General features: G+C 36.2%; 1 protein-coding gene across 3 annotated transcripts in view; it reads left to right on the top strand.

Moving 5' to 3' along the window:
- The first annotated feature begins 8497 nt into the window (after positions 1–8497).
- The window catches only part of TMCC2 (transmembrane and coiled-coil domain family 2), an 82160-nt gene continuing 63435 nt past the window's right edge, over positions 8498–27222 (top strand). Inside the window, exons 1-2 of one of the 3 annotated variants that reach the window (XM_026715555.2) lie at positions 8498–8718; positions 9075–9293. In XM_026715555.2, coding sequence (XP_026571340.1) covers positions 9105–9293 — 189 coding nt within the window. In that variant the 5' untranslated portion in view covers positions 8498–8718; positions 9075–9104. Of the gene's footprint in view, positions 8719–8924; positions 9294–27222 lie in introns of all 3 variants that reach the window. The other 2 variants (XM_026715557.2, XM_026715556.2) reach the window with 2 other exon arrangements.

Genomic DNA, 27222 nt, shown 5'->3' with positions numbered 1-27222 from the left:
CACATCCCAAAAAACAAATGGCTTTGATATTTCTAGATGCACAGAAGGCATTTGATAATGTGAATTGGCGATTCAGGTTATTACTGCTGGAACAGATGGGCTTTGCTAGAAAATTTATTCAAGCAATAGAAGGTATATATCATAAGCAGACGGCAAAGGTAATGATAGAGGGAGAACTGACAGAATCTATTGATATAAGAAAAGGAACAAGACAAGGGTGCCCACTATCACCTTTGTTGTTTGTGTTAACTTTGAAAGTGCTAAACAAAAATATTAGAGATGAAAAGAATATAAAGGGGATGAAAATTAAAAAGGAAGAATTTAAGTTGCAAGCATTTGCAGATGATCTGGTTTTTATTTTAGAAGACCCACTAGAAACAGCATCAAAATTGATAGAAAAGATAGAGACATATCAAAAGGTGGCTGGTTTGAAAATAAATAAAGATAAGACAAAGATCTTGACAAAGAATATGCTATCAAGACAAAAGGAAGAATTGGTAGACCTATTGAAAATTCAGGTCACAAATAAGATCAAGTACTTGGGGATATACTTGACAGCAAGATGCAGTACACTAAAAGAGAATAATTATATCAAACTTAAACAGCAGATAGCGCTAGATTTGGCGAAATGGGAAAATTTACAACTGTCATTAATGGGGAGAATATCAACAATCAAGATGAATATATTACCCAGAATTTTATATTTGTTTCAAACAATTCCAATTAGGCTTGGAAAAGACTACTTTGAAGATTTAAATAAAATTGTGTTGAAATATATATGGCAAGGTAAGAAAGCAAGAATAAAGTTAAAACTTTTGCAAGATGCTAGAATTAGAGGAGGATTTGGTTTGCCTAATTGGGAGTTGTACTATCAAGCTGCAAATTTAATGTGGGTTAAGGAATGGATAACATTAAGAAATACTAGATTATTGACATTAGAAGGACATGATCTGTTGTTGGGGTGGCATGCTTTTTGTATGGTATAAAGGAACTAAAACCCAGGGGTATTTTAGAAGACATTATATATGGGAGTCTCTGTGGTTAAATTGGGAGAAGATTAAAAGACAATGTTATTTGAAAATTCCAGTCTGGCTATTGACTATTGAAGCATTTTCTTATCCTATAATGTACAAAAAGGAACAAACAGTTAGATATGGTGAAATATTGAATGAAAAGGGTGAACTTAAATCTATACAAAAACTAGAGGAACAAGGTATAAAGATAAAGATTCTAAAACAGAAGGTTTCTATGATTGACTGACTGACTTAGATAAGATTTTGACAGGTACTGATGAAAAGGTGATTTAAAAATTGTATGGATATTTATTAGAAATTAAACTAGAAGAAGAATAAGTCAAAGAAACTATGATTGCTTGGGGGAAGAATTTTGGATATGGGATTGATCTAGAGAAATGGCAAAAATTGTGGTCTCAAATGACAATGTCAACAGCATATAAAGAAAATTTGTATAAGATGTTTTACAGGTGGCACTTTCCCCCGAAAAGAATAGCAAGAATGTTCAAGAATAAATCCGAAAAATGTTGGAAATGTCATCAGATACCTGGCTCATATTACCATATGTGGTGGACTTGTGCGGATGCTAAAAAATACTGGACTAAAGTCCACACGTGGTTGGAAAAAATGACAAAAAAGCATATAGAAGCATATAGAAACCAGAAATATTTTTATTGGGAATTTTACCTGAAATATATAGTAAAGACTTGAAATACCCGATTGTAAATGTATTAACAGTGGCTAGGGTTGTATTTGCTAAAAACTGGAAAAATGAGAAAATACCATCACAGGAGGAAATCATTAAGAAAATATTGGAATGTGCTGAAATGAGTGGATTGACATTTAGAGAACAAGATGATAAACAATTTTATAAAATTGGGGATCTCTTCTATCAATGGTTAGACAATAAAATATAGTAATGAAATAGGTAGACTTTTAGAAAATAATAAATATATAAAGATATATTCTTATTATATCTACAAAATGATTCTAGGATAGCTCTGGGATGATAATACGAATTGTCATAAAACAAATTAAGTAAAATATGATCATTTTGGAAAACATGAATGAATAAAAGTATAGTCAAATGATTGATTAATAATGATAATTAGTGTATTTAATATATTGATTGAAAATACGAGATTATATACAATGTAATTATAATTGAAGACTATGAAATGGAAGTACAAAACAATTTGTAAACCAACTGGCACGCTGTATGTACATATATGGAAAATGATTTGATGTTTTTTTTTTAAAAAAATGAATTTTTGAATGCTTGTATGCTTCTGTTCTAAATCATGGGTTAAAATGTTTTGTGGAATCAGCAGAGATATAAATAGAATTAAAATGGACTGTATAAAAATATATATCACTGAACAACTATCATTAAATCAAGGCATAAATTCTCTACATGTTAATGCTCTGGTGATAATATTTAACTTACACTGGTGTTTGCCTACTAGATCATTCCAAAATGTCACTGTATAAGCAAAGGTGGTGGGTGAGAAGTCCTTTTTCTCATTTCTTTTTTTGCTTTTTGCTTTAGTCTTCCTTTGCATTGAGGAAGGCTAGAGCTATATAGAATCTTATTTTTTTTAAACTATATGATAACAACTCATGGTGCAATACACTCAGTTTGCAGTCAGGATCCATTCAGGTTTCTTCTTAATCTCTGAAGGTTTGTTTACATTACAAAGTTTCAATGGTTATCTCAGAATTATTTCAGGGTTGTCGTTCAGAGACAATAATTCCTGACCACACCCTCATGGAATTCACTGGACTGTTTTAGGCTTTGTATTTCTTTATGGACCGTAGAATTGACCACTGCCCTGCACTCCCCAGGGATAAACTGTTCCTGACGTAGGTTGTTTGCCTAATCGTAGATGAGGTATCATAAAACAGACAGTCCTGACCTTGCTAGAATCCATGGGTTTTCTTTTACTCACTTAAACTACAGTAATTAACTGCATAAAGATTTTAAAAACTAAAACATTAAAAAGCCAGTGTTTTTATGCCAAGGTAATTGGTTGTCTTGGGAACTGGTAAATCTAGTATTTTGGTAAATCTAGTTTTCTATCAGAGCCTAAACCTTAATCAGTCATCTTATCTTCCAACCAGAAATCCTTGTAAGATTTCTCAACATAAATAAAACAATGCTACACCAGCCTTCTGTAGTCTGATACCCACAAGATATGGTAGTCACACAACTACCTAGACGCAGCAGGATAGGAAAATTCCATCCCTGGTCTTTGCTTGCTAGCATCACACCCTTCTTCCCCTCTTTCCCCAGCTTTTCTGTGCTTACACACACTGCAACCTCTTCTCCGTTGCCCCTTCCTGGCTTGGGCACCACTAATATACTTTGGAGTAAGAAAAATGCAGGAAACGAGAAATTTGGGTGTTAAAGTATCTGGGAACAGAAGTGCAGAAACAAAGGGCTTTTAATGGTTCATGGGGAACGTTTTATTTCATTCACACTCGTGCAACTCCTTCCACATAACTGATCAAACAGGCGGGACAAGGTCAATAATTGGAGACAATTTAAAAACATGATTTATGTTATTCAATCATATATCCATCCTACTTTGGCTCTGCTGAAATAGGATTTGTAGGTTTTTATATTTCAAAAACCTGCAAAACAGATTTGAACAAGTTAATAACAAGTCTAAAGAAAATTGGACCGGTATACTCTACATCTTCAAAGACAAAAGGCTTTTAAACCATACATAATGTTTCAAATTGATGGCAAATCTCCAATTTTATGTTACAAATATTCCAAAGCAGATAGTGGTTTCTTTCTTTTAACAATATAGTAAGCTTCAAACTAAAAATATTTTGAAGGCTCACCTTGTTTACTTTAGTATTCTAAATTAACTGTAATATTTTAACATAATCCTTAGTCTCCCTTGATCAGTGTTATGATATGTGAGACTAGTTATTTATTTAAAGTATTTCTTTTTTACCTTTCTGCTTGATAGCAGACCCCTGTAAAGTAATCGGAAATATGTGATAGTTAATATAGCATTATTCATAAGCTCCTTCTGCATATAGTTGCAATATGGCATTTAAAGTTACTTGGCAGATTATACTGGAAATTATTCAGTTGATAACCTCTTGATGTTACTGCTGCTCATGTTGTAATAGAAAGTGTGCAATCAAATACAAGTATGGGGAAAACCAGGAGAAGTGGTAGAGCTACACAGAGTAGCTAAAATAGGCCTGATGTAGGGGATGGTGACATTTTCCTGTTTCTAGTGAGGAATGTGCCACAGTAAGAGCAGGGTCTATTAGTTTTCATGGAAACTCAATTGCTATCTTGCTTTGTGGGAATCTTCTGTTTGTACAATTTCCTTAGCTTCCCCATTCCTCTAGGCAGTTCTTAAATGAGTATTAAGTTGTCTGTAGATACCTTATCCAACTGTTGATTCTAGGTGTGTTTGGTCTACCAGAATGGAAATTTTAGAATTTGCACCCCCAATATATCTTAATATACACTGAGAGAACCTACCAGGATCATTTTCATATGTCACAAAACTAATTCCAAAGGGCTCCAACTGAGACATTTGTAATGAATACCCCCCACCCCCCATAAGGATACCCCCCCACACACACATACACACCCGGTAAGGACTTCCATAGGAAATTATCTTTGTGAAGCTTATTCACATCCTGCTGACTTAGTGAATTATGCACCAGGCACATTCTGATTTTAGCCCTCATGCTGTCTAATGAATATATTTGAAAACTGAACTGGAGCCATGCCTTAAAAAATAGGGGAACCATTCAAACTCTACAAAATTTGGTAAATCAGAAATGGGCAAAGTTTTACTAAGATAAAGGAATTTTATATATCTATCATATTTCATTTTCTATTTAACTTTTTCCTTTGGAAAAAAAAAACTAGTCATCCATAGTCTGTTGTAGCAATTATCTCTGTGATATCATCAGCTTATTTGAAAGGACTGAAACTGATCTTATGCACACAGAACTATATTCTGAACATCTTCATAGGACTGAGACTATTGCTTGAAAATAGTGTCAATGAAACCAGACAATCTTACCTTTTCATTATGGATTGTTCATAATTGGTTCTGTAAAGTTGATCTGAGATGACTGTTCAGAATATTTCAGTTGCTTGAAAAACATCGTGATTTTTAGGATGCATTTAAAATAATTATTTTTTAAATATTCAGTTAGATTTTCTTGTCTATATTATACAAGAAAAACATTTCTATCTTAACTATTTTGCATCCTAGTTTTTAAAAGTTAATTGCCATTTATTAAGTTATTTATTTTTTTTGCAACAGCTCAATTGAAATTGAACTACAGTTAAAGAATGAATGTATTTTGTATTGAGAGGTTTGTGATCAGTTTTTAGAACTTTAAATAGCTCTTCTAATAGAAAGTATGAGGTGAAGAAAAGCAAGGAGAATATGCGTGAATCTTAGAAACTTGAAGGCTAAAGTTTGGCTACCATTTAAAAACTAATGTTAGTTCAATAATTTATTGCTTGAGGCAGAAAAGAAAATGGTTGCACAACCTCTTGCTTGGTCAAATACTTTAAGATAGTAATCTGTCACCCACTTCTGTGGAGTAAACTCTATTGGATCCCAAAGGGATCTCAACATAGAATTGTTGGATAAAACAAAATGTTCTAAATGTACATTCTCAGAAGTAATCTAATTAAAGTCACTGGCTTTTAACTAAGAGTAGACATTACACATTACATTATACAAAGTCTTGTTCTGACAATCATTCCTGCATTTATCTATCCTTTTCATTATCTGAAACAGGCTATTTCATCATGTTCCTATGAAATACCATGTTACCCGATTAAGTTATTTTACATGGATTGTTATACATAGGTTAATTAGCTTTTGCAGCTGTTGTGGGACTATTAACCCAATTAATCATAGGAAATGTACATGTGGGGAAGTTCATTCTGCTATTTTTTTTTCTGTCAGATGAATCTCAGAATAAATGGTCCTCCCAAGCCAAATCTTAGATAGTTCTGTTGTGATTAAAATGACAGTATATTATATTTGGTCAAAATAGCTATTTTGAACTGTCGCAGAAGATGTATGACTTGAATAATTCATTGTGCCAGTTAAACACCAAGATGGATTACTAGACTGCAACAGGGCAAGAGTTACTATCCCTTGATAAAAAAATCCCATCCCCCTGCTTAAAGAGGCATTGTTGTAGTTCAGACTTTGTGCCAGCCACTACCTCTCAGGCCTAGGAAGAACTATTGTTGAAAATATGACCAAGAAAACAGCTTACTATAGATTAATCGAGGTAGTCACCAAGAGTAAAACCTAATTGAAAGGTATAAACCCAGAAAAGGCTCCTGCTAGTTTTCTGGATTATTTTATTTTGGAACTGTAGTCAGAGTGACTCATTTGATAGGACAGAGGAAAAGACAGGGCAAAAACATAATACTGTTCTTATGTATTGAAGTCATATGACTGAGTAGTTAGTCTTGAAGCTACTGTGTGTTATACGTTGTTCAAGTTCTGCTTGGACCACAAAGCTCAAAGTGAACATTTTAAACAAGACTCAAAGCAATCTATAAAATGTGGGTCATCTTTTTTCCGTAGGAATTAGAAATTGGAACAAAATTGATGTTCAAAGACTTTATTGTTGAAGTAGCAAAAGCCTCTATTCAAGCTATATATTACATAAATACAGTATAAATACTGTTGCAAATATATATGCACCCACAAAAACATTACTACACTACAGTAAATCAGATGACTAAGAGCTGACAAACAGCTGACCAAAAGGGCAATATGATTTGAAGAGATTGTTATGGACATAAGTCAAATAACTTTTAATAGCAGTTGAAAGTAGCTAATTATAGATTGTTACAGACAGAAATCATCTAGCTTCCGTAGTTGACAGTAGTTTTATTATTTTATTGTTGGCCTCCTTTATATATCTTGGATAATTTCAAAAGAAAATCATATGCACCGAATCATCGGGAATTAGTAATTTAATTTAAAAAAAAATCCTTTAACAGTTAAGATTTTGAAGATCCCTGGGGTGGGTAAAAAAAAATCTTTTAATTTAATAACTGGACTGATAACTCCCTCTCTCTCCCTCCTCTTCACCTCCCTCCTGAAAAGACTTTCCTGAAAGTCTTAATAAAGTTTCAATGAACCTAGTACAGTGTGTGTCATTTTTACGATAATGGTTCTTAAGATAAAACTACCCTAGGTAAGGTAGGGTAGAACTCAATGATCTAATCTTCTTGAACCACTGGCATCCTTGAAGTATTTTGGTCTAAGGCATTAATGTCCAGTCAACTTATGCTACCCTGATGCCGAGGAATGAATTGTAAACCAATCCATTTGGTGAGCCTATGCTGGGAAGGTCTTCTAAAAACAACCATAAATAAAGCTAATAAGTCTTGTGGGACTGATCGAGATTGAAATGGTGTGTGTGGGTCTGGGGTACCATGGGAAATCTCCACCATAAATATGATGCTAACCTGCACATGGGAAAAGCAGCAGACCAATTTTCTAGGTCAAGTAACATTTAAAAGCCATATGGTAATTCCAATTTCATATAACACACAGCAACATGAGTTGTGATTTATATGTAAGCATGTTATGCACATTGCTGCCTTGCTTTTTAAAAGTTACAAGATAAAGTTTTCAATAAGGGGAAAAAAACAATAGTATGTGACACATGATAGGCTTCAAATACATTAATGCCACGTGGTGAAATGTTAGTGCATAGATTAATAAATACGATTGCATAAATGGCAGAAGAACATGCTTGAAATAAGTTTGCACAGGAGCATTTGCCGCCTGAGGTGGATGGGTGCTGTGGTGGATTTCTTTTTGCTGCATGCATATGCGGGACCATCAAACACCTCTCCCCTCCTTTCAATGGAATTGGTAACGAAGTGTGTTAATGGAAGTACGAAGTCTGTACGTCCTGCCGACACTGACACGCACACCTGAAAATGCGGAGCCAGAATTCTAACCGAAACGCAACCAAACGTTTACGGCTGAAATATATCCCGCTGGAGAAGCTGCGAATAAATTCAAAGCAAAACCTGCCCTAGTGAGTGGCTTGCTGGTGGGAGGAGTTCCCATGGCAATAGAAAAGAGTTGGCATGACTGATATCAGACGCGTCCCCCAAAACAGGCTACGCGGGACCCAATGGAAGGGTTCACGCGAGGAGACCACGCCAATGTCCTCCTCCCGTCCCCGCAACGCTGCGAAGCGAACTCCCGCCCGCACCGCAAAGCCGCAGCCCAGTGCAGCACCATTCCCCTATTGACAGCTCCTGAGAGCGAGAAGGGGAGGGCGGCGGGCGGCGGGCGGCGGGCGGGGGAGGACGAGAGCCAACCGGCCAACCAAACCTGGAAAGCGCTCGAGCCTTAGATCCTCCTCCTGCTCTCCAGATCGAGCGGCGACTCGGATTGGCTAGTCCTGGCTATCAATCAGGCTAGCCCGCCGGCTAGCTAAATGGGTGGGTTAGGCTGAGGGATTTGCTCTTCAGCCTCAGCAGGAACGGCGGAAAGTGGGGTTTCTCTCACTCTCTCTCTTTTTGCATGCGTGGGGGAAGTAAGCAAGCAGTGACTGGCCGTCGCGTCAAAAGAAAAGAGGAAGAGATGCCCTCGGCAGGAGAGAATTGCCGCCCATTGAGGATGCTCAGATCAAGATCGCTCTTTCGTTTTCCTAAGCAGTGAGTAGCCTGTGAAAGAAGGGAGGGGAGCGCTAGCAAATGCATACTGTTTACCCGCGCATCATCCTCCCAGTCAAACCCTAGCCAGCCGGCCAGCTCTTTCCCAGTTGCAGTTTTTAACTCAGGCAGTCAAAGTTGGGTGGTGGGAGCGGGTCCTGTCCTGCCATCCAGCGCATTGAGTTGGATGGGCATGTTTTTCTTCACAGCTCCTCCCTGTAGTCTGCTTACCTCCCTCCGGATCACAGGTGAAAACGAACTTCAGCTTTCTGGGATGATCTGACTTGGTCCTTCGCTCCCCCCGCCCTCCCCCCGTTTCCCCTTCTCTCCTGTTTGTTATCTGCAATGCTTTGGAAAAGCAAGAACCAGAGGCTGACGTCTCACCCAGCATGAAGAGGTGCAAGTCAGATGAGCTGCAGCAGTTAGAGGGAGACTCTGCTGGGACAGAAGATGCTCTCCTTATGCCAACCATGGATGCCAAGCTTGGGGACTCAGCTGCTGCTCCGGCAGATTTGGGTGTCTCCAATCCAAACCCAGCTCCCCATCCTGTTACCCGGAGCAAACCTCCTGATTTAAAGGTATTTTTAAAATGCTTTTTAAAAATGTATTTGGCTGGACTAGAGCCTGAACCCCCCACCCCGCAACCGGGAGGTGTATAAATTATTGACAAGTGCAAAAATGTCACAGGTGCTACATTTGCATATACTTAATTTTAAAGGTGTACCAGTCAAGGCAGTCATTGTACTATCCAGCTTGCATGACAAGTTCCCAGTGCTGAGTTTTCTTGTGGTCATATACGTTCATTGTTAAATAATATACTTCCTTCAGTTCATCACCTTTGCAACATAGTATAAATAAAATATATTCTATAGTGGTGCAGTGGTTGGGGAATCTGATTTGATCATATTCAATGACATTTTAAGTTGACATTTCACACCATCATTTTTACCTATTATATCTTTAGGCTGCAGTTCCATGCCCAAAAATAAACCCCAGTGAGCCCATTGGGACCTATGTTTAAACATGCACTGTTGCAGAGTTGTATTGCTAGTTCTAAATTTTATCTAGTAATTCCTTGACTGCTATTCACTGTGTGTAGAGAGTAAATACAAGTTACTATGTAAAATTTAATAAAGTAACATCTAATTTAGTGAAAATTTAGACAGCTGCTAGCCAAAATTATGCAATTCTATCCTCGGTTTGTTAGATATCTGTGACTATCAAAAGATGTTGATCTTAGCAGTAGACATTGTTATAATAGGATAATGAATATAAATGGGTCAGTAGAAGTGACCAAGTGCGGGTATGATTATTTTTATTTATTGTGGAGTATGATTTAATGAACTTGGTATAACTTATCTGTACAACTGCAAAATATACTCAAATTATGAACTATAATCTTATTACCATATGATATAACATTATTGTGATATTGATATTTGTATGGATTATTTATTACTTTGGAGTTTAAGATGTTCCCAAAAGAATTTCTCAGACAGGTTCTTATCATTAACAGTGAATTATTTTTAATAAAACCAGACTAAGTACTGTTTGTTAACCTATTTAGTAAACTGGTTTGAATATAAAAGTTATAGGTTACATATCGAGTCCTGTTGCAAGTTTGTCGACTTACTTGTAACAATAACATTCTCCTTCAAGTAACCAGGCAAAAAACGTTTTATAAATTAGAAGAGCATTCCTGCTGCTTTTCTTTTAGATTTTAATGAGCCATAAATGACTGTTTCGGGGCACAACCAGATGGCTGCATTATGATATTATTCCTGAATCAGCAGAAAACTATGCCAGCATAAATTGTGCTGCCCTGAACCTTATCCTGTCTCAGGAAAGAGGCAATTAGTGGTGCCAACATTAAAATTTTTATTGCAGGCTGGGTTAAGGAAAATGATTGCTGGATTCCCCTAACTACTTTCCCCCTTCCGCTGAGCATCATTTCCACAGATGAGGTAGGGAATCACTGCTAATCACTCTTCTTAATCTATGGTAAATTAGGGTTGGGCAAGTGTAGAAGATTCCAAGGATGAAAAGTTTAGCCATCTTTCCAATTGCCTGAGTGACAGGTTGCTGATATAGAAGAAAACTTTTGAGGACTATCATGGCTTTTCTTATCTTCCACCTTACCTCAGGCCTTCTGGTGCCTGTGATCAGTAACATGGATAAGATGGGCACAGGTGAAGCAAGAAGGAGCAATGAATAAACAAGCAACTTCCATTCTCTGCTAGTGATACAAGGGAAGGTGACAGGATGCAGAAATAACCCGTAGAATGGTCAAAACACTACTGTTACCCTACAGGAAATAAGGACAAGACAGCAGTATGCAATGGACAGCATCTGTCTTTCGCAGTTTAAATTGACCCTTAGTGAAACATAGGATTACACGCTGTTAATCTTGTTGACACAGATCTAATTCCTTTTTCAAAAGAGCACTGAATCTGTACACAATAACGAGGTCAAATGAAAATGTCTCTCAGACATTACATGGAAGGTCCCTCTGAAGAATCTGGTATCTTCTCCAGCTCAATTGAAAATGACCACAAAGGGCAATGCTCAGCATCTAGAGGAGTAGGGGCTATGCCTCTAGCAGTGCAAAATGGCCAATAGGAGTTGAACTGTTCCCCAGCCCATATTACATTATTAATCAAATGGTTGATTAAGTGTGTTAAAAATATTGCCAGCAAAAATTGTGTTGAAAAGAGAGAGAACATGTTTTAAACCTTGGACAGCTGAACATAATATTAGACTACTAGAAATGAGACAGAGAGAAACTAATGAAGATGTGGCGTATACAAAATGGGGTACCTGGATATGTCAGCACTGCGGTTATGGGGTTAGCCCTGAGGTACATGGCTCAGATGGGTCAGTAATTACTGTAGATACTTTTGCAAAAATGTCATAACTATACATTAATTATTTTACTTGGTGTTTATATTTGCCCATTTTTGGTTGATTCTGTGGAACCTTATTTACTACATCTTGAAAACTTAATGAAATTTCTGCAGACATTTTATAATAATCCTATTCTCCAGCTGTTCTGGGTTTTATTGGCTGAAAACTAGAGATAGAAATAGAACAAAATAAGTTAAAATGTAAAAACTATATTTTTTTCTACTGTCCAAGATGAACAGAACATCAGATATACCCTCTCCATCACTGTTCTATAATTCTTCAGCTCCCATCCCATTTAAGATCTGTTCATCCCCATTTCCATTTAAATGGTCTCCCTATGAGAATATTTATCTATTAAATTATCACAAATCTCTAGGCCTACCCCAAAACATACTTGTAACTTTGTCTTTTTAAATATTTCTGTTGGGTTTGTATGATCCCAGGTTATGTTTTTTTTAAATAAAAACACCACTGATGAGGACATACAAAAATATTTTTCAGTGGTGTCTCATGCTCAGCATCTCTAAGTTTTTGATGTACATGTCCATCATATTTTTAAAAAAATGTTAATTCTAGTCTGTTTTTAAGAACAGTTGTAGTCTTTTTACAGTTATATTTACAGCCAACAAAAATATGGATTTTTTTATTATTATAAGGATGCATTTGAACAAGATGCACCCAGTATATAACTTGTTGAAATGTAGCACTTGGTGAGCAGATCAGCCAGAGGTGTTAATCTCTTCTGATAGGATTAAATATAGGTGAGATTTAAAAAGTGTCTTATCTAAGAAAGCATTATACTCCCAGAACAAGTATATGCATAATTTTAACATTAACACTATGAAATGTATATACTGCTCTTCATCCTGTGATTACACAGGGGTTTACAATAAGAAAAGACATCTGAGTAACAGAAATTTAAAAGAATCCAATAAAAAGCAGACAGCATTAAAGGCATCAGAAGGAACAAAGGCCACAATAAGTTTATCAGATAGTGTAAAATTGTATAGAATGCTGTTTAGTGAATTTCACTGCCATGTTTTATATTTCCTGGGAATTGGAAAGTTGCAAGTGTAGCATTGTTAGCATTCAGAAAAACACAAGGAAATTTCAGTTGTGATATGCTGAACATATTATGTTAATCACAGTATATAAAATACTAGTTGTTTAAAAAGAAAATAGAATAAATTTCATGCAGATATAGTATGTAAATAGATACTATGACAAAAAATGGAATGCTATTTTCCCTGGAAAGAAGAAAAAGTGTTTTTCTTTTTAAAACTCCTCAAACTTTGCAGCATTGTGATGCCCCAAAATGAGAGGTGAATTTGTGGAACTGCTTCTTGAAAATTTCAAGATAACAAATAAATAAGAAATTCTGTAATTTATAAAGGACTGAACCAATGGGTTTCAGTACTGTCTGTCAACCTCAACTAGGGCTTTGCTTCTTGCTTTATGTTGGCCTAATTGGAATTGCAGACATCATAAAAGTGTGCCAGTATTTTGATCTTCTGTATTCTTGTGGTTGGTAGTGGGGGAGAAGGAAGGAATGCAATAAAACATAATATTATGCAGACTGGCTGGATCAGTTTCAGTCTGAAACTATTATAAGCTTCCATCTCTGCATATGGAAACTGGAAGGGATGACAGAAGCTGAAGTAAAAGGGAGCTGAAGATAAAGGAAGTTACCCAAGTCACCTCCAGACAAGATGTGTGGCACAGAAATTTAATAAACAAATAATTGTATGGCCTGGGGAGTCCTGGTGGCACAATGGTTAGAGTGCAGTATTGCAGGCAAACTCTGTCCATCGCCTGGAGTTCAATCCTGACAGCGCTTAAGATTGACTCAGTCTTCCATCCTTCCAAGGTCAGTAAAATGAGGACCCAGATTGTTGGATGAAATAGGCTAACATTGTAAACTGCCCAGAGTGTGCTGTAAAGTGCTATTTGTAAGCATTTTACAGTTCTCCCTGGGCAATCTGTAAGTGCTATTGCTATTGAATTATATACTAGGACAGCAATAAACCATCTGAAAGTGTGTCCATAATCAGTCTATAGGTTGCCATACTCTAGATCCCACGAACAAAATTCAGCTGTGCATGGACACATTTCAGTGGTATTATCTGGATGATTTAATAGATTTTGGAATGGGTTTAAAGAATGGAATGGGAGTAGCTTGCCTTCAGAAAACCTCATATTTCCATTTCAATCTTAAAACTGCCCACCTTCCTTCCAGCCAAAAGGTGGGCAAAAAACAGAAAGAACCACCTATATCCCTGCTGGTGATGTGACACAAATCTTGCAGTTCTCTGAAAGGTTGGGAACTTGATTGCAGTGCTTGGTCTTTCAAATGTTGCCTATTCCTGTACTAGGATTTTAATTTGTTTGAACACGTTGTGACAATAGGCTAAGAACAGTTGATTGTCATCCAAAGGATGAATTTATTAAACTGAGATTTTATAAAAGCCTTTTCAAACTAGTGCTTACCAAGTTATCTAGTATATTACACTACATGTCCCATTACAGTTGGTATAGCTATCGGTTATGTTCATTGGAGATTATAGGAATTATTATAGTAGGACAATGTTTTCTTTTCAACATAAGACATCAAGGTAACACAAACTATAGGTAGTTCTCATTTAGCGATCACAATTGGGACCAGCAATCTGGTTGTTAAATGAAGTGTGCTAAATGAAACCATGCCTACGCTTATCTTTCTTCAGCTTTCCTTTGCTTTACAGACCTGTGAAGGTGGTAATACAAGGATTGGCCACAAAGTTACTTTTTCTTTACCATTGTAACTGCAAGACTTGCTAAACAAGGCAGTTGCTAAATGAGCACAGTCATGGTTTCATTTAGCAACCCCTTGATTTAACAAGTCGCCAGCCCCAGTAGTCATTAAACAAGGACTATCTGTATTGATATTTTCTCTTTCAAATATGTAAATAAGGATTTTGAAAGAAAAGACATGTCTTTTAGATATCACAATAAGCCTTCTACTATGTGTTAGGTTCCATTTATGCAGCAGTCTACTATTATCTTAAGGACTGTCACATGTCACAAGACAGCCAGTAGGTTTCCACTTTATGCTATAAATTGTAACACTGGACTTGAGCAATTCAGGATTCAGTCAATGCCAAGTTGATTTCTGATTGACTGCTTATTCATTATTCCTCCTTTTGCATACAGATTGTCAGATATTTTGATGTAGTTTTTCTCTGAGCATATTTTTGAATAGTAAACTTATATAAACATGTCACATACCTGTCACTGCTTTCTTATACTGTACAGTTTATAAAGAGAAATAATCTACTTCTCTCAAAATCTAAAGGACTATTCAGAACTGCTTTAAAATATACTTCAATCCTTTTGACCTTATGAGAGACAATTTTTAAAATGCTGTCCTTCAACAGCAATATTATTAAGCAGATCCCTTACAGCAAGAATGAACTACAAGTGATGGTCAGTAAGATAATTTAACACACTTATTTGTATACATTTGTGAACAATAAAATTATCCAAGCTCATTCATAGCAGAAATCATTAGGATAAGACATGGTCAAAGAATGTTTCAGAGATATGATACACAGAACCCAAGTAATAAGCAACCCATCATAGCTAAGCAATAGTAAAGGTCAGTTTTCCAGAAAAATCAGTTACACAAGCCACTGCTAAGAATATATAAGGCAAGCTTATTGCTGATACTATTCTAGAACCTGACTCATCATAGCTACCATAGAAACTTTTATACAGGAAGTCTTTTATCATTCACCTACATCCAGCTGATGCTAATTGCCCTGAAATAGAATCTAGAACTACTCAGGAGGAATTCCCAACTTCCATGCAGCTCTTCCCTGATGCAGTGATGTCTCTCGTTTCTTTGAATCTTAATCTGGTACAACTAGCTCTTTTGTGGGCTTGGGCACATGCAATTTCATCAGAGATGTAATTAATCCAAGGGGAAAAGCTAAAACATGGTAGGACTAAGTCCTTTCATGATTCTGCTGGGTCAGACTTTAAAATGAATAACTTACTTCTCTTGTTAGAGAATGATTGTGATTGGACAAGAAAGTCATGATATGCACTATCTTCAGCCATCGTGAGTGATCCATTTTAAAATTTGCAATTGTATTTGGATGGGAGTTTAGTCAGCTATGAGGTTCTGGTAAATGTACTGACATACAATGAAGGCCAACTCAAACGGGATAATATTGGCTTCCTTTCTCTTTCTGGAGCCAGGCTGGGAATTCTCTTTTCTGGAATTTATCACTTAAGGTCAAAAAGTGGAAATTCATTTTGTATTATTGTTCTGAATAGTGCTGGATAATGGTTATGTTTGCAAGACTCACAAGTATAACTAAGGTTTTTCTGAACCCAGTTTTAAGGGATTATGTGGAATATTGAAATCTTTTTTTCCCTTGAGGCTTGCATCACTATGAATAATCATTTATACTATACTTCACTCACTTATGCAACCAAACTCAGTTTGAAGCAGTATTCTGTTGGCCTGTTCATGTGCTTATGCTTCACTTAACCATGTTGCTTACTCAGATTCAAGGAAAAAAGAGACCAAATGCACTTTTGAGGTGCAAATTTCCAAAAGACTCAATTTAGAATTGAGTCCCCAATTAAAATCAAAATATTTGGATTGTTAGGTTTTCTTTTAACTCAGCTAGCTTGTATCTTGTGAACTTGGAATGGAGTTTAAAATGAAATGAATCCCCTTTCCAGCTATTGACATGGAGACATGAAGCTAGAGCATCAATTCCTTTCCTTTTTTTTCTTTTTATCCATCTAGGTAACAAAATGGAGGCAGAAGGAGGCAAAGCTGCTAATACCCTCCATATTGCCATGGCTTTAACCCCATTTGGGTCACAATTTTTATTTCTTCCCCCCAACCTGGAAACAAAGTGATTAGATGGAAGAGAAAATTGGACATAAATCTAGATGTTGTTTTGTAGTTGATCAAGGAAAGTGTGACTTTCCCAATTGTCTAATATGAATTACCAGGTGCGTAGCAACCCTGTAGTATCAATATCAGTAGACATGGTTTAAGTCTATCATAAGAATATAAACAGTCTAAGGCTCCTTGTCCAAATAATAGTTATTGTACCTATTGTAAAGTAAGATCAACTTACTCAACTAAAAAGACATTCTGCTTTTTACTTTAGTTGTACTGTAATTGGTTCCCTAAATTGATTGAATACAGCTGTTATTGTCTTTCTGGAATATTCTTTAAAGATGTTCCTAGTGAATCACATTGTTTGCTCAATTCTTCCTTGAAAACCAGAGAACCTGTGAAATCTGTGGAAAAGAGAAGAAGCCTGAAGATAATAATCTGAGGGCAAGTTAGAGAGAATTGACAGTATGTTATTTTGTGACTTTAAACTTTTCTGCCGCCTTTTGGTTTTGAAGATAAATGAAAAGCTATTGGTATTAGTTTAATTTTACTTCCATTTACTATGCCTTTTCCCTTTATTTTCCCATCATTTTCTTTTCTTTTCCCCCATGCTTTATGTTTCCTTTGTATTTTTTAATGCTTTTTAGTTCTATTTGTTTTCTTCCCTCATCCACAATTTCTATAAGAGAAGGTAGAAAGAGTAACTGGATTAGAGTTAGAGAGTGTGGTATGCCAGAATGTATATTTTTGGGAGACATAAAAGATATGTAGAGAAAGCTTATGTAGGTTCATTTATCAGTACTGTAATTCTGCCTATTTCAATGGACTTTATCCTATATTTGTATGCTAGAATTGTAACTTGAAGAATAAAAAAGGAAAAGTGATAAATGGGAGAGGAAGCAGAAAGTGTGGATGGTTACAAAAAATGTTATATTCCCAGTAATTGTGTCAGTATGGAGATTCTAAATAAGTATACTATGCTATTTTATATCTGGTGGTCCTATAATAACATAACCATCAAAACACATATTTTGCTATTTTATTAGAATACCAAACTGCTGCATTTTAAAGATATTTGAAAAGTCTGGGAGTAGAATGTAATTACAGTTGATAAAGACTTCTTATTGCAGCACAAATGAAGATATTTTGAAGTTGTGTGTGTGGACATTAGATCCACCATGTTCTGCTTTATATATGTACAATCTGCCTTTTAGTCTTCATTCACATTTCTGTGAAATGGGATCCTTTTGGAGATAAGTTTTCTGTTGAGATGTGCAGCTTTCAACTTTGAAGATTGCTCTGGCTCCACCTAGTGTAAATGCCTGCAATTATGTCCACCCCATTCTTATTTGTCTTGCTCTTGACTGTAACATTGTATAGCATTTCCTCACAGCATTGCTTCTATCCCTAAATTCCTCCAACTGCTCACTCCAGAACAGTAAAATACAATGAGCTAATTTATGCTGCCCCCTCTAGGTCAGGAATTTAGAGAAAAATACATTCAATTGGTACTCTACTTAAGCCACTACCTGGCTTGAAGCAGCAAAAAACCCCTCTCCCTTTCCCTCAACCCCAAAAGAAAACTCCCCACCAATACATATTTTCAGTACACATTGTGTGCTGGCCATTTATGAAAACAGAAAAGAAACACAGTGGCCTTGCAGTTAAAATGCTGGGCTGTCGACCAGAAAATTGGCAGTTCGAGACCCAAGTACCCCATAACAGGGTGAGCTCCCGTTCTTTCCCCAGCTCCTGCCAACCTAGCAGTTTGAAAGCATGCAAATGCAAGTAGATAAACAGGTACCACAGTGCTCCATGTACCTTGGCATATAGGTATGCCAGCCATATGACCATGGAAGCTTCTTTGGACAATGCTGGCTAAGAAATGGAGAAGAGCACTGACCCCTAGAGTCGGACATGACAGAACAGGGGAAACTTCCTTTACAAAAACAAAACAGAATGTTTCTGAAAGGATGATCTGCCTGGTTTACCACGATCACTTTTCCATTACTACAAATTTATGGAGGTATGTTATCAATTTTGCCACCATGTATTTTTTAGGGTCTAACCAGTGACTGAGTGAGGAAAGGGGTTATTAATTATAAACTTAAAAACAGGCTGAAAAGACTGGTTGGTGATTGTGAAGGTATTTCTATACCACCATCCTCATTGGGACTCTATTGGAATAACCAAAATACTTTCCCAGAAAAGAGAATAAAATATATTCAAAATCTAAGCAGTCTGGTGCTTAATGTGCCTAGACTTTCCCTGCCAAAGAAAAGTGAGATACTGATATAGCCCTCATCTGGGTCATCCCTGTTAAATCAAGCCAGCATTCACTTTAACATGGTGGTTGATGCTGGAAAAAAAATACTTCAAATATGGAATTCAAGAGCTTCATAAAGCTTGTCAGTTGCAAAATGAAAAAAAATTTTTTTTTAGGGATTTGAGTTATGTTGCAACTTAGCTGGAAATATTTGTTGACTGCCAAATCCAGTCAACATTATGCGGTCATAGAGATCTGGATGGGCATTTGAATTAGTACAGCTTCTTTACATGAAAGTGTCTACTTGATGTCTTTTTCCTTGGCAGCAATAGAGGTTGAACCTGGGCACTCATACTTAGCTACATATTATTTGTATTCCAGCATCCTGTGAACAATTCCACTCTCACCTACATCCCAGCTATCCCCCCCCCCATTACAAAAAAGGTTATTGTAAAGAATCTGCAGAGTGGAGTTCAGTCCCTCTTCTTTAAAGCTTTCAGGCTTTAAAGTTCTGCTGAAACATTAGGAATAGTGAATAATCTATTCTATAGCATTTTCAGAGATGGAAAAATAAGAGTTCAGCGTTGCATGTTTACTTTTTTCAAGTAGAGAAACGGGCCATCCAGTTATAAGCAAGCTTCGTAATCAGGGCTGTAGACTTCGAAAAAGCCCTAGTAAGAGGCAACAGGAGATAGATGACTTGATTCTGCCTGGGACGAGTTGGAAGGATGGTGATTATGAAGTCAGCATAATTATTTAAGAAAATTTGGAATACACAGTCAGCCATTTATTGTGATAGAATTTAAAAAATCTGTGGAAAATTAGTTCCTAACTACTGGAACTCTGCCAAGTTCTTACTGATCAAAATGAGTTTTGACAATGTTTTTCTCCCAGGTGCAGTGACATATTCTTGCTTTTCAAATAACATTGCATTGTCCAGGAATATTTTTTCTACTGTACCGTTGCTATTTTAAAAAGAGATAATTGCAATATTATGGTTGCTACATAGATTCTATTTAGTTCTTATGAGTTTGGTCTAGCTCCTGGAGCTAGAGGATTTTGTGGAGGATTCCCCCCTCCCCCAGCTATGCATCTCTGTGCCATGAGGCCAACTATAGAATTTATTTAATTTCTTTCTATTTTTTCCATTTGAATTTCCCAGAGAAATGATACAGGTTGCAAAAGCCCCTTCTGTTTTTCATACTTTAGTAAGATTCCATATAAATTATTCCCTGGAGACCGGCAGTAGCAGCAAGGACTTTCAAGCCATTGCACCAAGACAGGAGGCTAAAACTAAAATGAATAGACACTGAAGGCATCTGGAAGAGGAATTTGAGACTTCCAGTTTCTTACCTCACAGGCTTAGTCATGCTGCTGCAGCTACATATATATTTTTCTTTCTATAAATGTTACTTTACCAAGTGAATAAGTAGTAAATTATAGTATCATGTCTTTTTCTTTTGTTGTATTCTATAGTATTCCCTTTCTTCAGTAAGGTTGTGATTGAAGGCCTTTGTTTTTTCAGCTGTCAAAAAAATGCTGATGTAGGTGCATCCTTCATTTTATTTTGTGGAGTAAAAGGCAATATAATTTCATCAACTGTCTATACAATCTCAGAATTCCATACAAACAGCTTTGTTTTCCTTGCTAAAATTCAGTTTTGCAAAGGTTGTGTTCTTCATGAGGCATATGATTATAATTATTCTTTGCAAGCTGAGCTTTTAAAGAATCTCTTAATCTCCCATTAAGATTGCAGACTCTTCATGATTACTATTACAAAAGCTAAAGAATTTCTCCATGCTGCACTTAATATCAAATATAACATGGACATAAAGAAGCCAATTTCCACAAAATTCCATTCTTTAGTCTTCCATTCCTCTTTTCAATTCCATAACCCAATTTTTTTATTTCAGAATTATAGGGTATAGAAAATATTTGGTGGTTATAGAATCTACACTTGACAGTGAGATTTATTTCCAGGATTCCTGATATCTCTTTCACTAAATTAATTTGCAGTGAGGAAAACTAGTTGCACACATGAGATATTTTCATATAAAAGAAGAACAATCCATTTAGTCTAAAACCTATTTCTAGAACGAAATAGCAGCAGGAAGCTCACAAGCATGATTTAAAAGTAATAACAGTTTTCCAATAATGGTCCCTTGCCATTAGTACTTAAAGATATAGGTCCTATTATTCTGGAGAGTAGATACAGCTTTCATTATTGGTTGTCATTAATGCCTTTATTAATTGGGCTTGTTTTCTTTTAAAAGGCATTTAAGTTTGATGGGACCAACACTATATCTTAGGTAGAGGATTCCAAAGTTCAGTTATGTACTGTGTGCAGTTCTGGGATCTATCCAAAGCAATTTTGATTGACTGGATTATCAAATATCTCATTAAGCTCTGGTTTATATAGTCAATATTTCCTGACTAAAGAACAATTGGCTAGATTCTACTAATATCATGAACCAAAGCTAAACAAATTATATTATACCTTAGGCTGAACAGTGAATCCAGCCATTGTTTCACTTGTAGAAGTTAAGTTTTGAAGTGAATGGAACTTGATGCCTTCCCAGAAGATTTAGGATTACGTTAACTAGATTTCCCACTGTTGGATGTTATCATGATGCCGTAGTTAGAGGGCATCAGATTGGGAAAGGCTGAGATAGGATTACCAGCAAAAGAATATATGCTGCTGATTATCATATGGTGCATTTATTGAGGCCTAGGAATGAATTTAATTACAAGCATCTAATAACTTTTGAATGGATGAAATTGTTTACTTGCCTCATTAATGCTAAGGTGGGATGAACGAAGAAGTACACTGTTGAATGACTGCCAAGGTATTCAACAGAGAGATAACAATGGGAAAATGAATCCTATTAGAATTTTATTTAATTAGGAGAAAACTGTCATAATTTGCAAGAAGTTGTTGCAAACAATTTTCATTGTTCAGGATTATCTGTGTCCACAAAAACTGTATACATTTTTAAAGTATACACATTTTATTTTATTTCATTTCCAGTAGGTATTTTCATGAGTGACAAGAAACCCAGCTTAACTTGGGAACAAAAGAAGCAACTATCTAGTTCTCAGGTACCAAAAACAAACAATGCAGATCAAGTAGATTATATTGTATGCGAAAGAGCTTGCAGTGGATAAAAGAGGTCAGACTTATTACAGCTTCTATAACTGATCTATGCAATAAAAGATTTTGCAGAAGCTGACTCATGTCTTCCACACCTGAATGGTAGCATTTCAAGATAGGAGTCTGAAGAAGGGGAATATTTCTACCATCTGCATCCTGGCACCTGTTATTTTCATTAAAATAATATGCAAGATATATTATTTGGAAATAGTTCCCAAGTTTTTATAAATGCAGTAGCACAAATGACTCGTTTTCAGTTTTTACCCTTTGAAAAAGATGAACTTGTTTCCTATCAACTGAAGCCTAACAAAAAATATCTTTCCATGAAATTTTAATCAAAATACATCATTATATATCTATATTTAAGTTACTTTCCTGTTTTTAAGCCACCACTTTCCTTAAAATTAATACTCTTTATCAAGAGCCATTAACTTTCTGCTGCATGGGATAGCTGAAGTAAGTTGACATATTGCTGCCTTTTTTAAAGTTAGTGTACAGTGTCAGAGCTGTTGCTAATATCTCTAACATGCAGGGAGGAAGACTCTATTGTGTTTCAGCCTCCTCAGTTATATTTGTTTGGAAAACAGTTTGGAGCAGGACCATCTTAGTTTCTGGAATGTCATGATTAGTAACTACCTGTTAACACCACCATTCAGCTACTGGAATTCATTCTTGCATCAAGTTTCTTGTATGCCTTTTTACACATTTGGTAGGGGGCTACACTATTTATTTAATCTCTGAGGTACCATTATGATAACAAGATGTTTGGGGACAAGACCTTCCATAGTATAGATATTCACAGTTGCTATAGCTCAATAAAAGAGAACTAAATCACCTTGCCTTTTACACTTTATTTCTTTTATTAGATTATATATACTACTGACTTCTGAAATACCCCAGTGATTTGCAACTTAAAGATAAAATCTTAAAGTGATGTTAAAAATCAGGATATTAAAAATGAATGAAAATATTTAGGAAGACGTGCGTTTCAAGTCTTTAAAAAGTGAACAAAGTAGTGAGTTCTTCCACTGAGAAAGAAGTGGTGCAGAAAAGATTCAGTCCCACAATGGGATTCTCCTCAGGTTACCTCAGTGAACGTGATGGACAGGGTTAGATACAAAAGCAGGGAATGGCACTGGGACAGATTCTTTGTTATACCATTTGAGATTGAATAAGAGAAGCGAAGTGTAAATAGTTTAAATTGGTATATTAAATAATGTAGCATTCCTTGGTTGTTTTAAAGTCCAAAGGAGGTCTTTGTTTTTATGTCTCCAAACTGGCCCATCCATTATGTAGAAAAGTCTTTTTAAAAACCATAATTGTTTAAAGTTTGCAACTTGGAAAGTAAGAAAATGAAATGGGAAAGAACATATATGAAAGACTGAAAAAAAAGTAAAAAAATAAGTGTGTTGTTTGTTGGTGAATCTAGGAGAAGGAAAAAGGATGAGTTAAGGTGGTGTGAACTTGTGGACTGGGGAATAGATATATGGGAATGGTCTCATTCTGATTAAAAAGACTAAATTTGTATCATCTAGATCAGGGGTGTCAAACTGGCAGCCCAAGGGCCAGATGCATCATACATAGGCCATGCCCACCCCAGCTCTGCTAATGGGAACAATGTTGTAAAACATCATGTGCCGACAATGTGATGCAATGAGTTTGACACCCATGATCTAGATGATATAAATTAGTAGATGAGTGATAGTTTCATGATATGCTCCAGGCAGGGTATAGTAATAATAATTACAGATGCATTTTAATTGTACAATATTCTGAATGAAAGTGATTCCAGGGCAAGGTTATTCTATCATATGGCATGCATAAATGGATGACAGACTAAAGAAAAAGTGACCTGGCCATTCAAAGACTCAAAAGTTAAATGAGATAGTGTTTATTTGATGGGTATATTTTAGAAAAAGATCGAATTCCAATATTTGGTTTAAAGATAAATGTAATGTGTATATATACATGGCAGCTGTCTCCCTAAATCCTGCTCTACTGCCTCATTGTTATGGGGATTATTCCTGGGAGGGATGAGTGAAGAATGCAAGGAAATGTGCCAAGAGTACTGCAGCGTCACAGAAATACAATTCCTGAAATGCCCAGGACCAGCTATGGAAATGCTTTAAAACATATTTAGAATTCCTTAGTTCCTGGGAGAAATGTGACCTTTTATAGCTTCTTCTAGAACTAAATAGTGTTTTAACAGAAAATCAGCCAAAATCCAAATATGAATGCTTACCTAGAAATCATTAATCAATGTAAGTTTTTTTCAACAACACTCTAGTGAGATTAAGCTACTACTACCATATTTATTATATTTATTTGGATCACCTGTATGTGCCAAATATTTAGGGCAGGTTCTCACATGGTATACTTTTTTTCCCCATCCAAAGCAGTTTGAAGTTTTTGCTTCTGGTGAATTGAAGTTCTATGTAAATTCTGAGAACTGCAGATAACATCAAGAGTTAATCAATGCTTCCTCTAGCCAATAAAAAGGAATGTGCAAAACCATCATTTAGTGTTCCCTTCCTGAACTTCAGTAGCTAATGGGGTAACAAATAATCCTCTTCCTTCTGCCCCATATAGAAAGGAGGGGAAAAAAGTGCTAGTACCCCAGTATTTTCAATATTTGGTATAAATATTTGCTTAGTCATTTTGCAAAAAGTGTGAAGTGTCAGTATGGGGGCAAAGCTGCTTAGCCTTCAACATGTGAGTTTTCCTGATATAAATTTCAGTGAAGGCTGTGGTGATTACATGTGACCATGTAGCATCTATATTTGTGGCAGGGGTCAGGGAATAACAGCTTGCTTGATTCCAGAGATGGGAAGGCTTGCCAAAGTAAGAATGATGTGTGTAAGCAGGGAAATCAAGCTTGGCAGGGTGTCATAAAACTGAACAGAGGGATTAAAAAGTAGAAATACCACAGTAGAGCTGCCTGTGAAATCTACCCAGAGAGATCTGAATTCAGGCTATGTGAAATAGGACAAGACAATGATGGTTCTTGTTACTGAAGAATTAGCCTGCCCCTAAACTCTTGGAACTCAAAACTTAAAAATTATAACATTGAATTCTGCAGTTTGATCAGCAGTTTTCTGAAATGGAATTATGATTATCTTAGCTGTTCAAGAAGGGCAGTATTATGGGAACACAGAAATGCAATGCTGTTACCAGAATGGCACAAATATTACAGATGGAAGATTCCTAATCATATCCAAAATGAGGAAAAAATAATAGGAGTCCATCTCTATTCTCAGCATATATTGTTTGTTTGCATTTTGCCTTATATTTTAAGGAAAATGAATTAGGTTTGCTTGGTTTTCTTTTTCTTTTCAGCTTGAAAGGCAGTTGTTGAGTCACTCGGCTAAGGTTGGCAGGTCAATGCAGCTGTTCTTGAATAAGATGTTTGCCATTAATTTTTCAGAAGAGAAACATTTCCACAGTGGCAGATCGAGCATAAAATTCAAGGTTTGAGGATCATAGAATCAGAAAAATCTAAGGCTTGGAAGGGACTTGGTGACCAAGTACAGGTTGTCCTCGTTTAGTGACTGGTGATGAAAAAAGTGTCTTTATAATCCTCATTTTACAACCTTTGCAGATCTACGTATAAAGCAAAGGAAAGGAAAACTGAAGTAAAATCATAATTCACTTAGCAGCCATTTCAATTAATAGCCCAGTTGATGGTTCACTTGTGGTTGTTGAATGGATTTCAACATCTAGTGCAGGAATCCATTTCTACTTCATGTATAATAAGTAGTCATCCAGTCTGTTTCAATATTCCTGTGAAGTACATAGCAATGCTTTTTGTGTGCGTATTTTTATTGCTTTTAAAATAATGACAAAATAAAAAGAATAAAACACCAAAAGTTAATGTGATAGAAATAAATACATTCTTAAAGGGAAAAAAACTTATTATTTTTCCTCATTTTGGATATGATTAGGATTCTTCCATCTGCAGTATCTATGTCATTCTGACATCAGCATTCCATTTCTGCATTCCCATAGCACTGTATTTATTTATACATACATTGGACAAGCATGGAGCCCTGTTGCAATTCAATTGTACTTCCCTCCAGCTTGATGTAGGCTATTAATGTATACCCTTTGGCACAGATATTCAACCATCTTTGTATTTTTCTAATAGTAGCCTAGTCCAGGCCTCATCTTGCCATCTTCTCTACTAGAATTGCAGTGAAAGTTTGTCAAATGCTTTGCTGAAATCAAGGTACAGCACATCTGCTACATTTCACATGCCTGACTAATATGGTCATTCTATCAAAAAGGGGATCAGGTCGGTTTGGTTTTCAACTGACCATTTATGCTGGTCACATCAACCTGACCCACCAGAGTGGGGGGAGTCAAGGAATGTTGCAGGTCCCATCCCCTAGTGGGGATGGGACCTGCAAGACCTGGTGGGACTCAGAACATGGGCCTTCTCTATGGTGGCTCCCTCTCTCTGGAACATCATTTCCCCAGAAATTAGAATAGCCCGCACTAACACTCTTCTGGAAGACACTGAAGACCTGCTTCTACCAGTGGCCTGGGGAAAGCAGAGCGGGATGGAGCCCATTAAATGGCTCGTATGATGTGTTGTTGTCGGGGTGGGTGGTGGGTGGTTGTTTCATTATATTATTTTATTAATTTATTATATAATTCTCTCTCTTATTAGTTTATTGTTTTTATATGATGCTTTTATATTCTTATAAGCTGCCTTGAGTCACCATGTGTGAATGGGTGGCATTATAGATCTCCTAAACAAACAAACAAAAGTAATGTTCTGTTTAATAGTGGTACCAATTCAGCAAGAAATATTACTGCTAAACTTCAATATACATATTGTGAATGAACCTGTGCTATGTGTAGTCAAATTCTCTGGTAACATGAATTATCCAGAAGTAATATACTTTTGAAAAACAGTTGCTTCTTTGTCAACTTCATGTAACCTTATAAATCCTGACCACTACATGAAATTGGATATCACTGCTGATGTGTTGGGACTACAACATCCCAGCAGAGTCCTGCAATGTTGGAAGTTCTGGGGGTTGTAGTCCCAACATGAGGTTAGAGTTTGAGTTACTTGTTGCGATTGAACAGACCACTTGTTCTCTTTCTGTGTGTATGCATCTTCCTGAACAATGTACAAAGCAAAAATTTTAGCTGCCATTTATTTGTTTTGCTATTTGGTTGTCATTTGCCGCTCCCAATCCACTCCCACCCCCACCCACTTTAAATGGAAAAAATGAGATTAAGTTAGTCTTTGTACGTTGCTGTCAAAATAACTTGTTT

This window comes from Pseudonaja textilis, chromosome 3, assembly GCF_049901715.1.
Source record: "Pseudonaja textilis isolate UNSWEBS1 chromosome 3, rPseTex1.2, whole genome shotgun sequence".
Taxonomy (NCBI): Eukaryota; Metazoa; Chordata; class Lepidosauria; order Squamata; family Elapidae; genus Pseudonaja; species Pseudonaja textilis.
The sequence above is the reverse complement of the archived record's forward strand: the minus strand, read 5'-3'. Positions and strand labels throughout refer to the sequence as shown.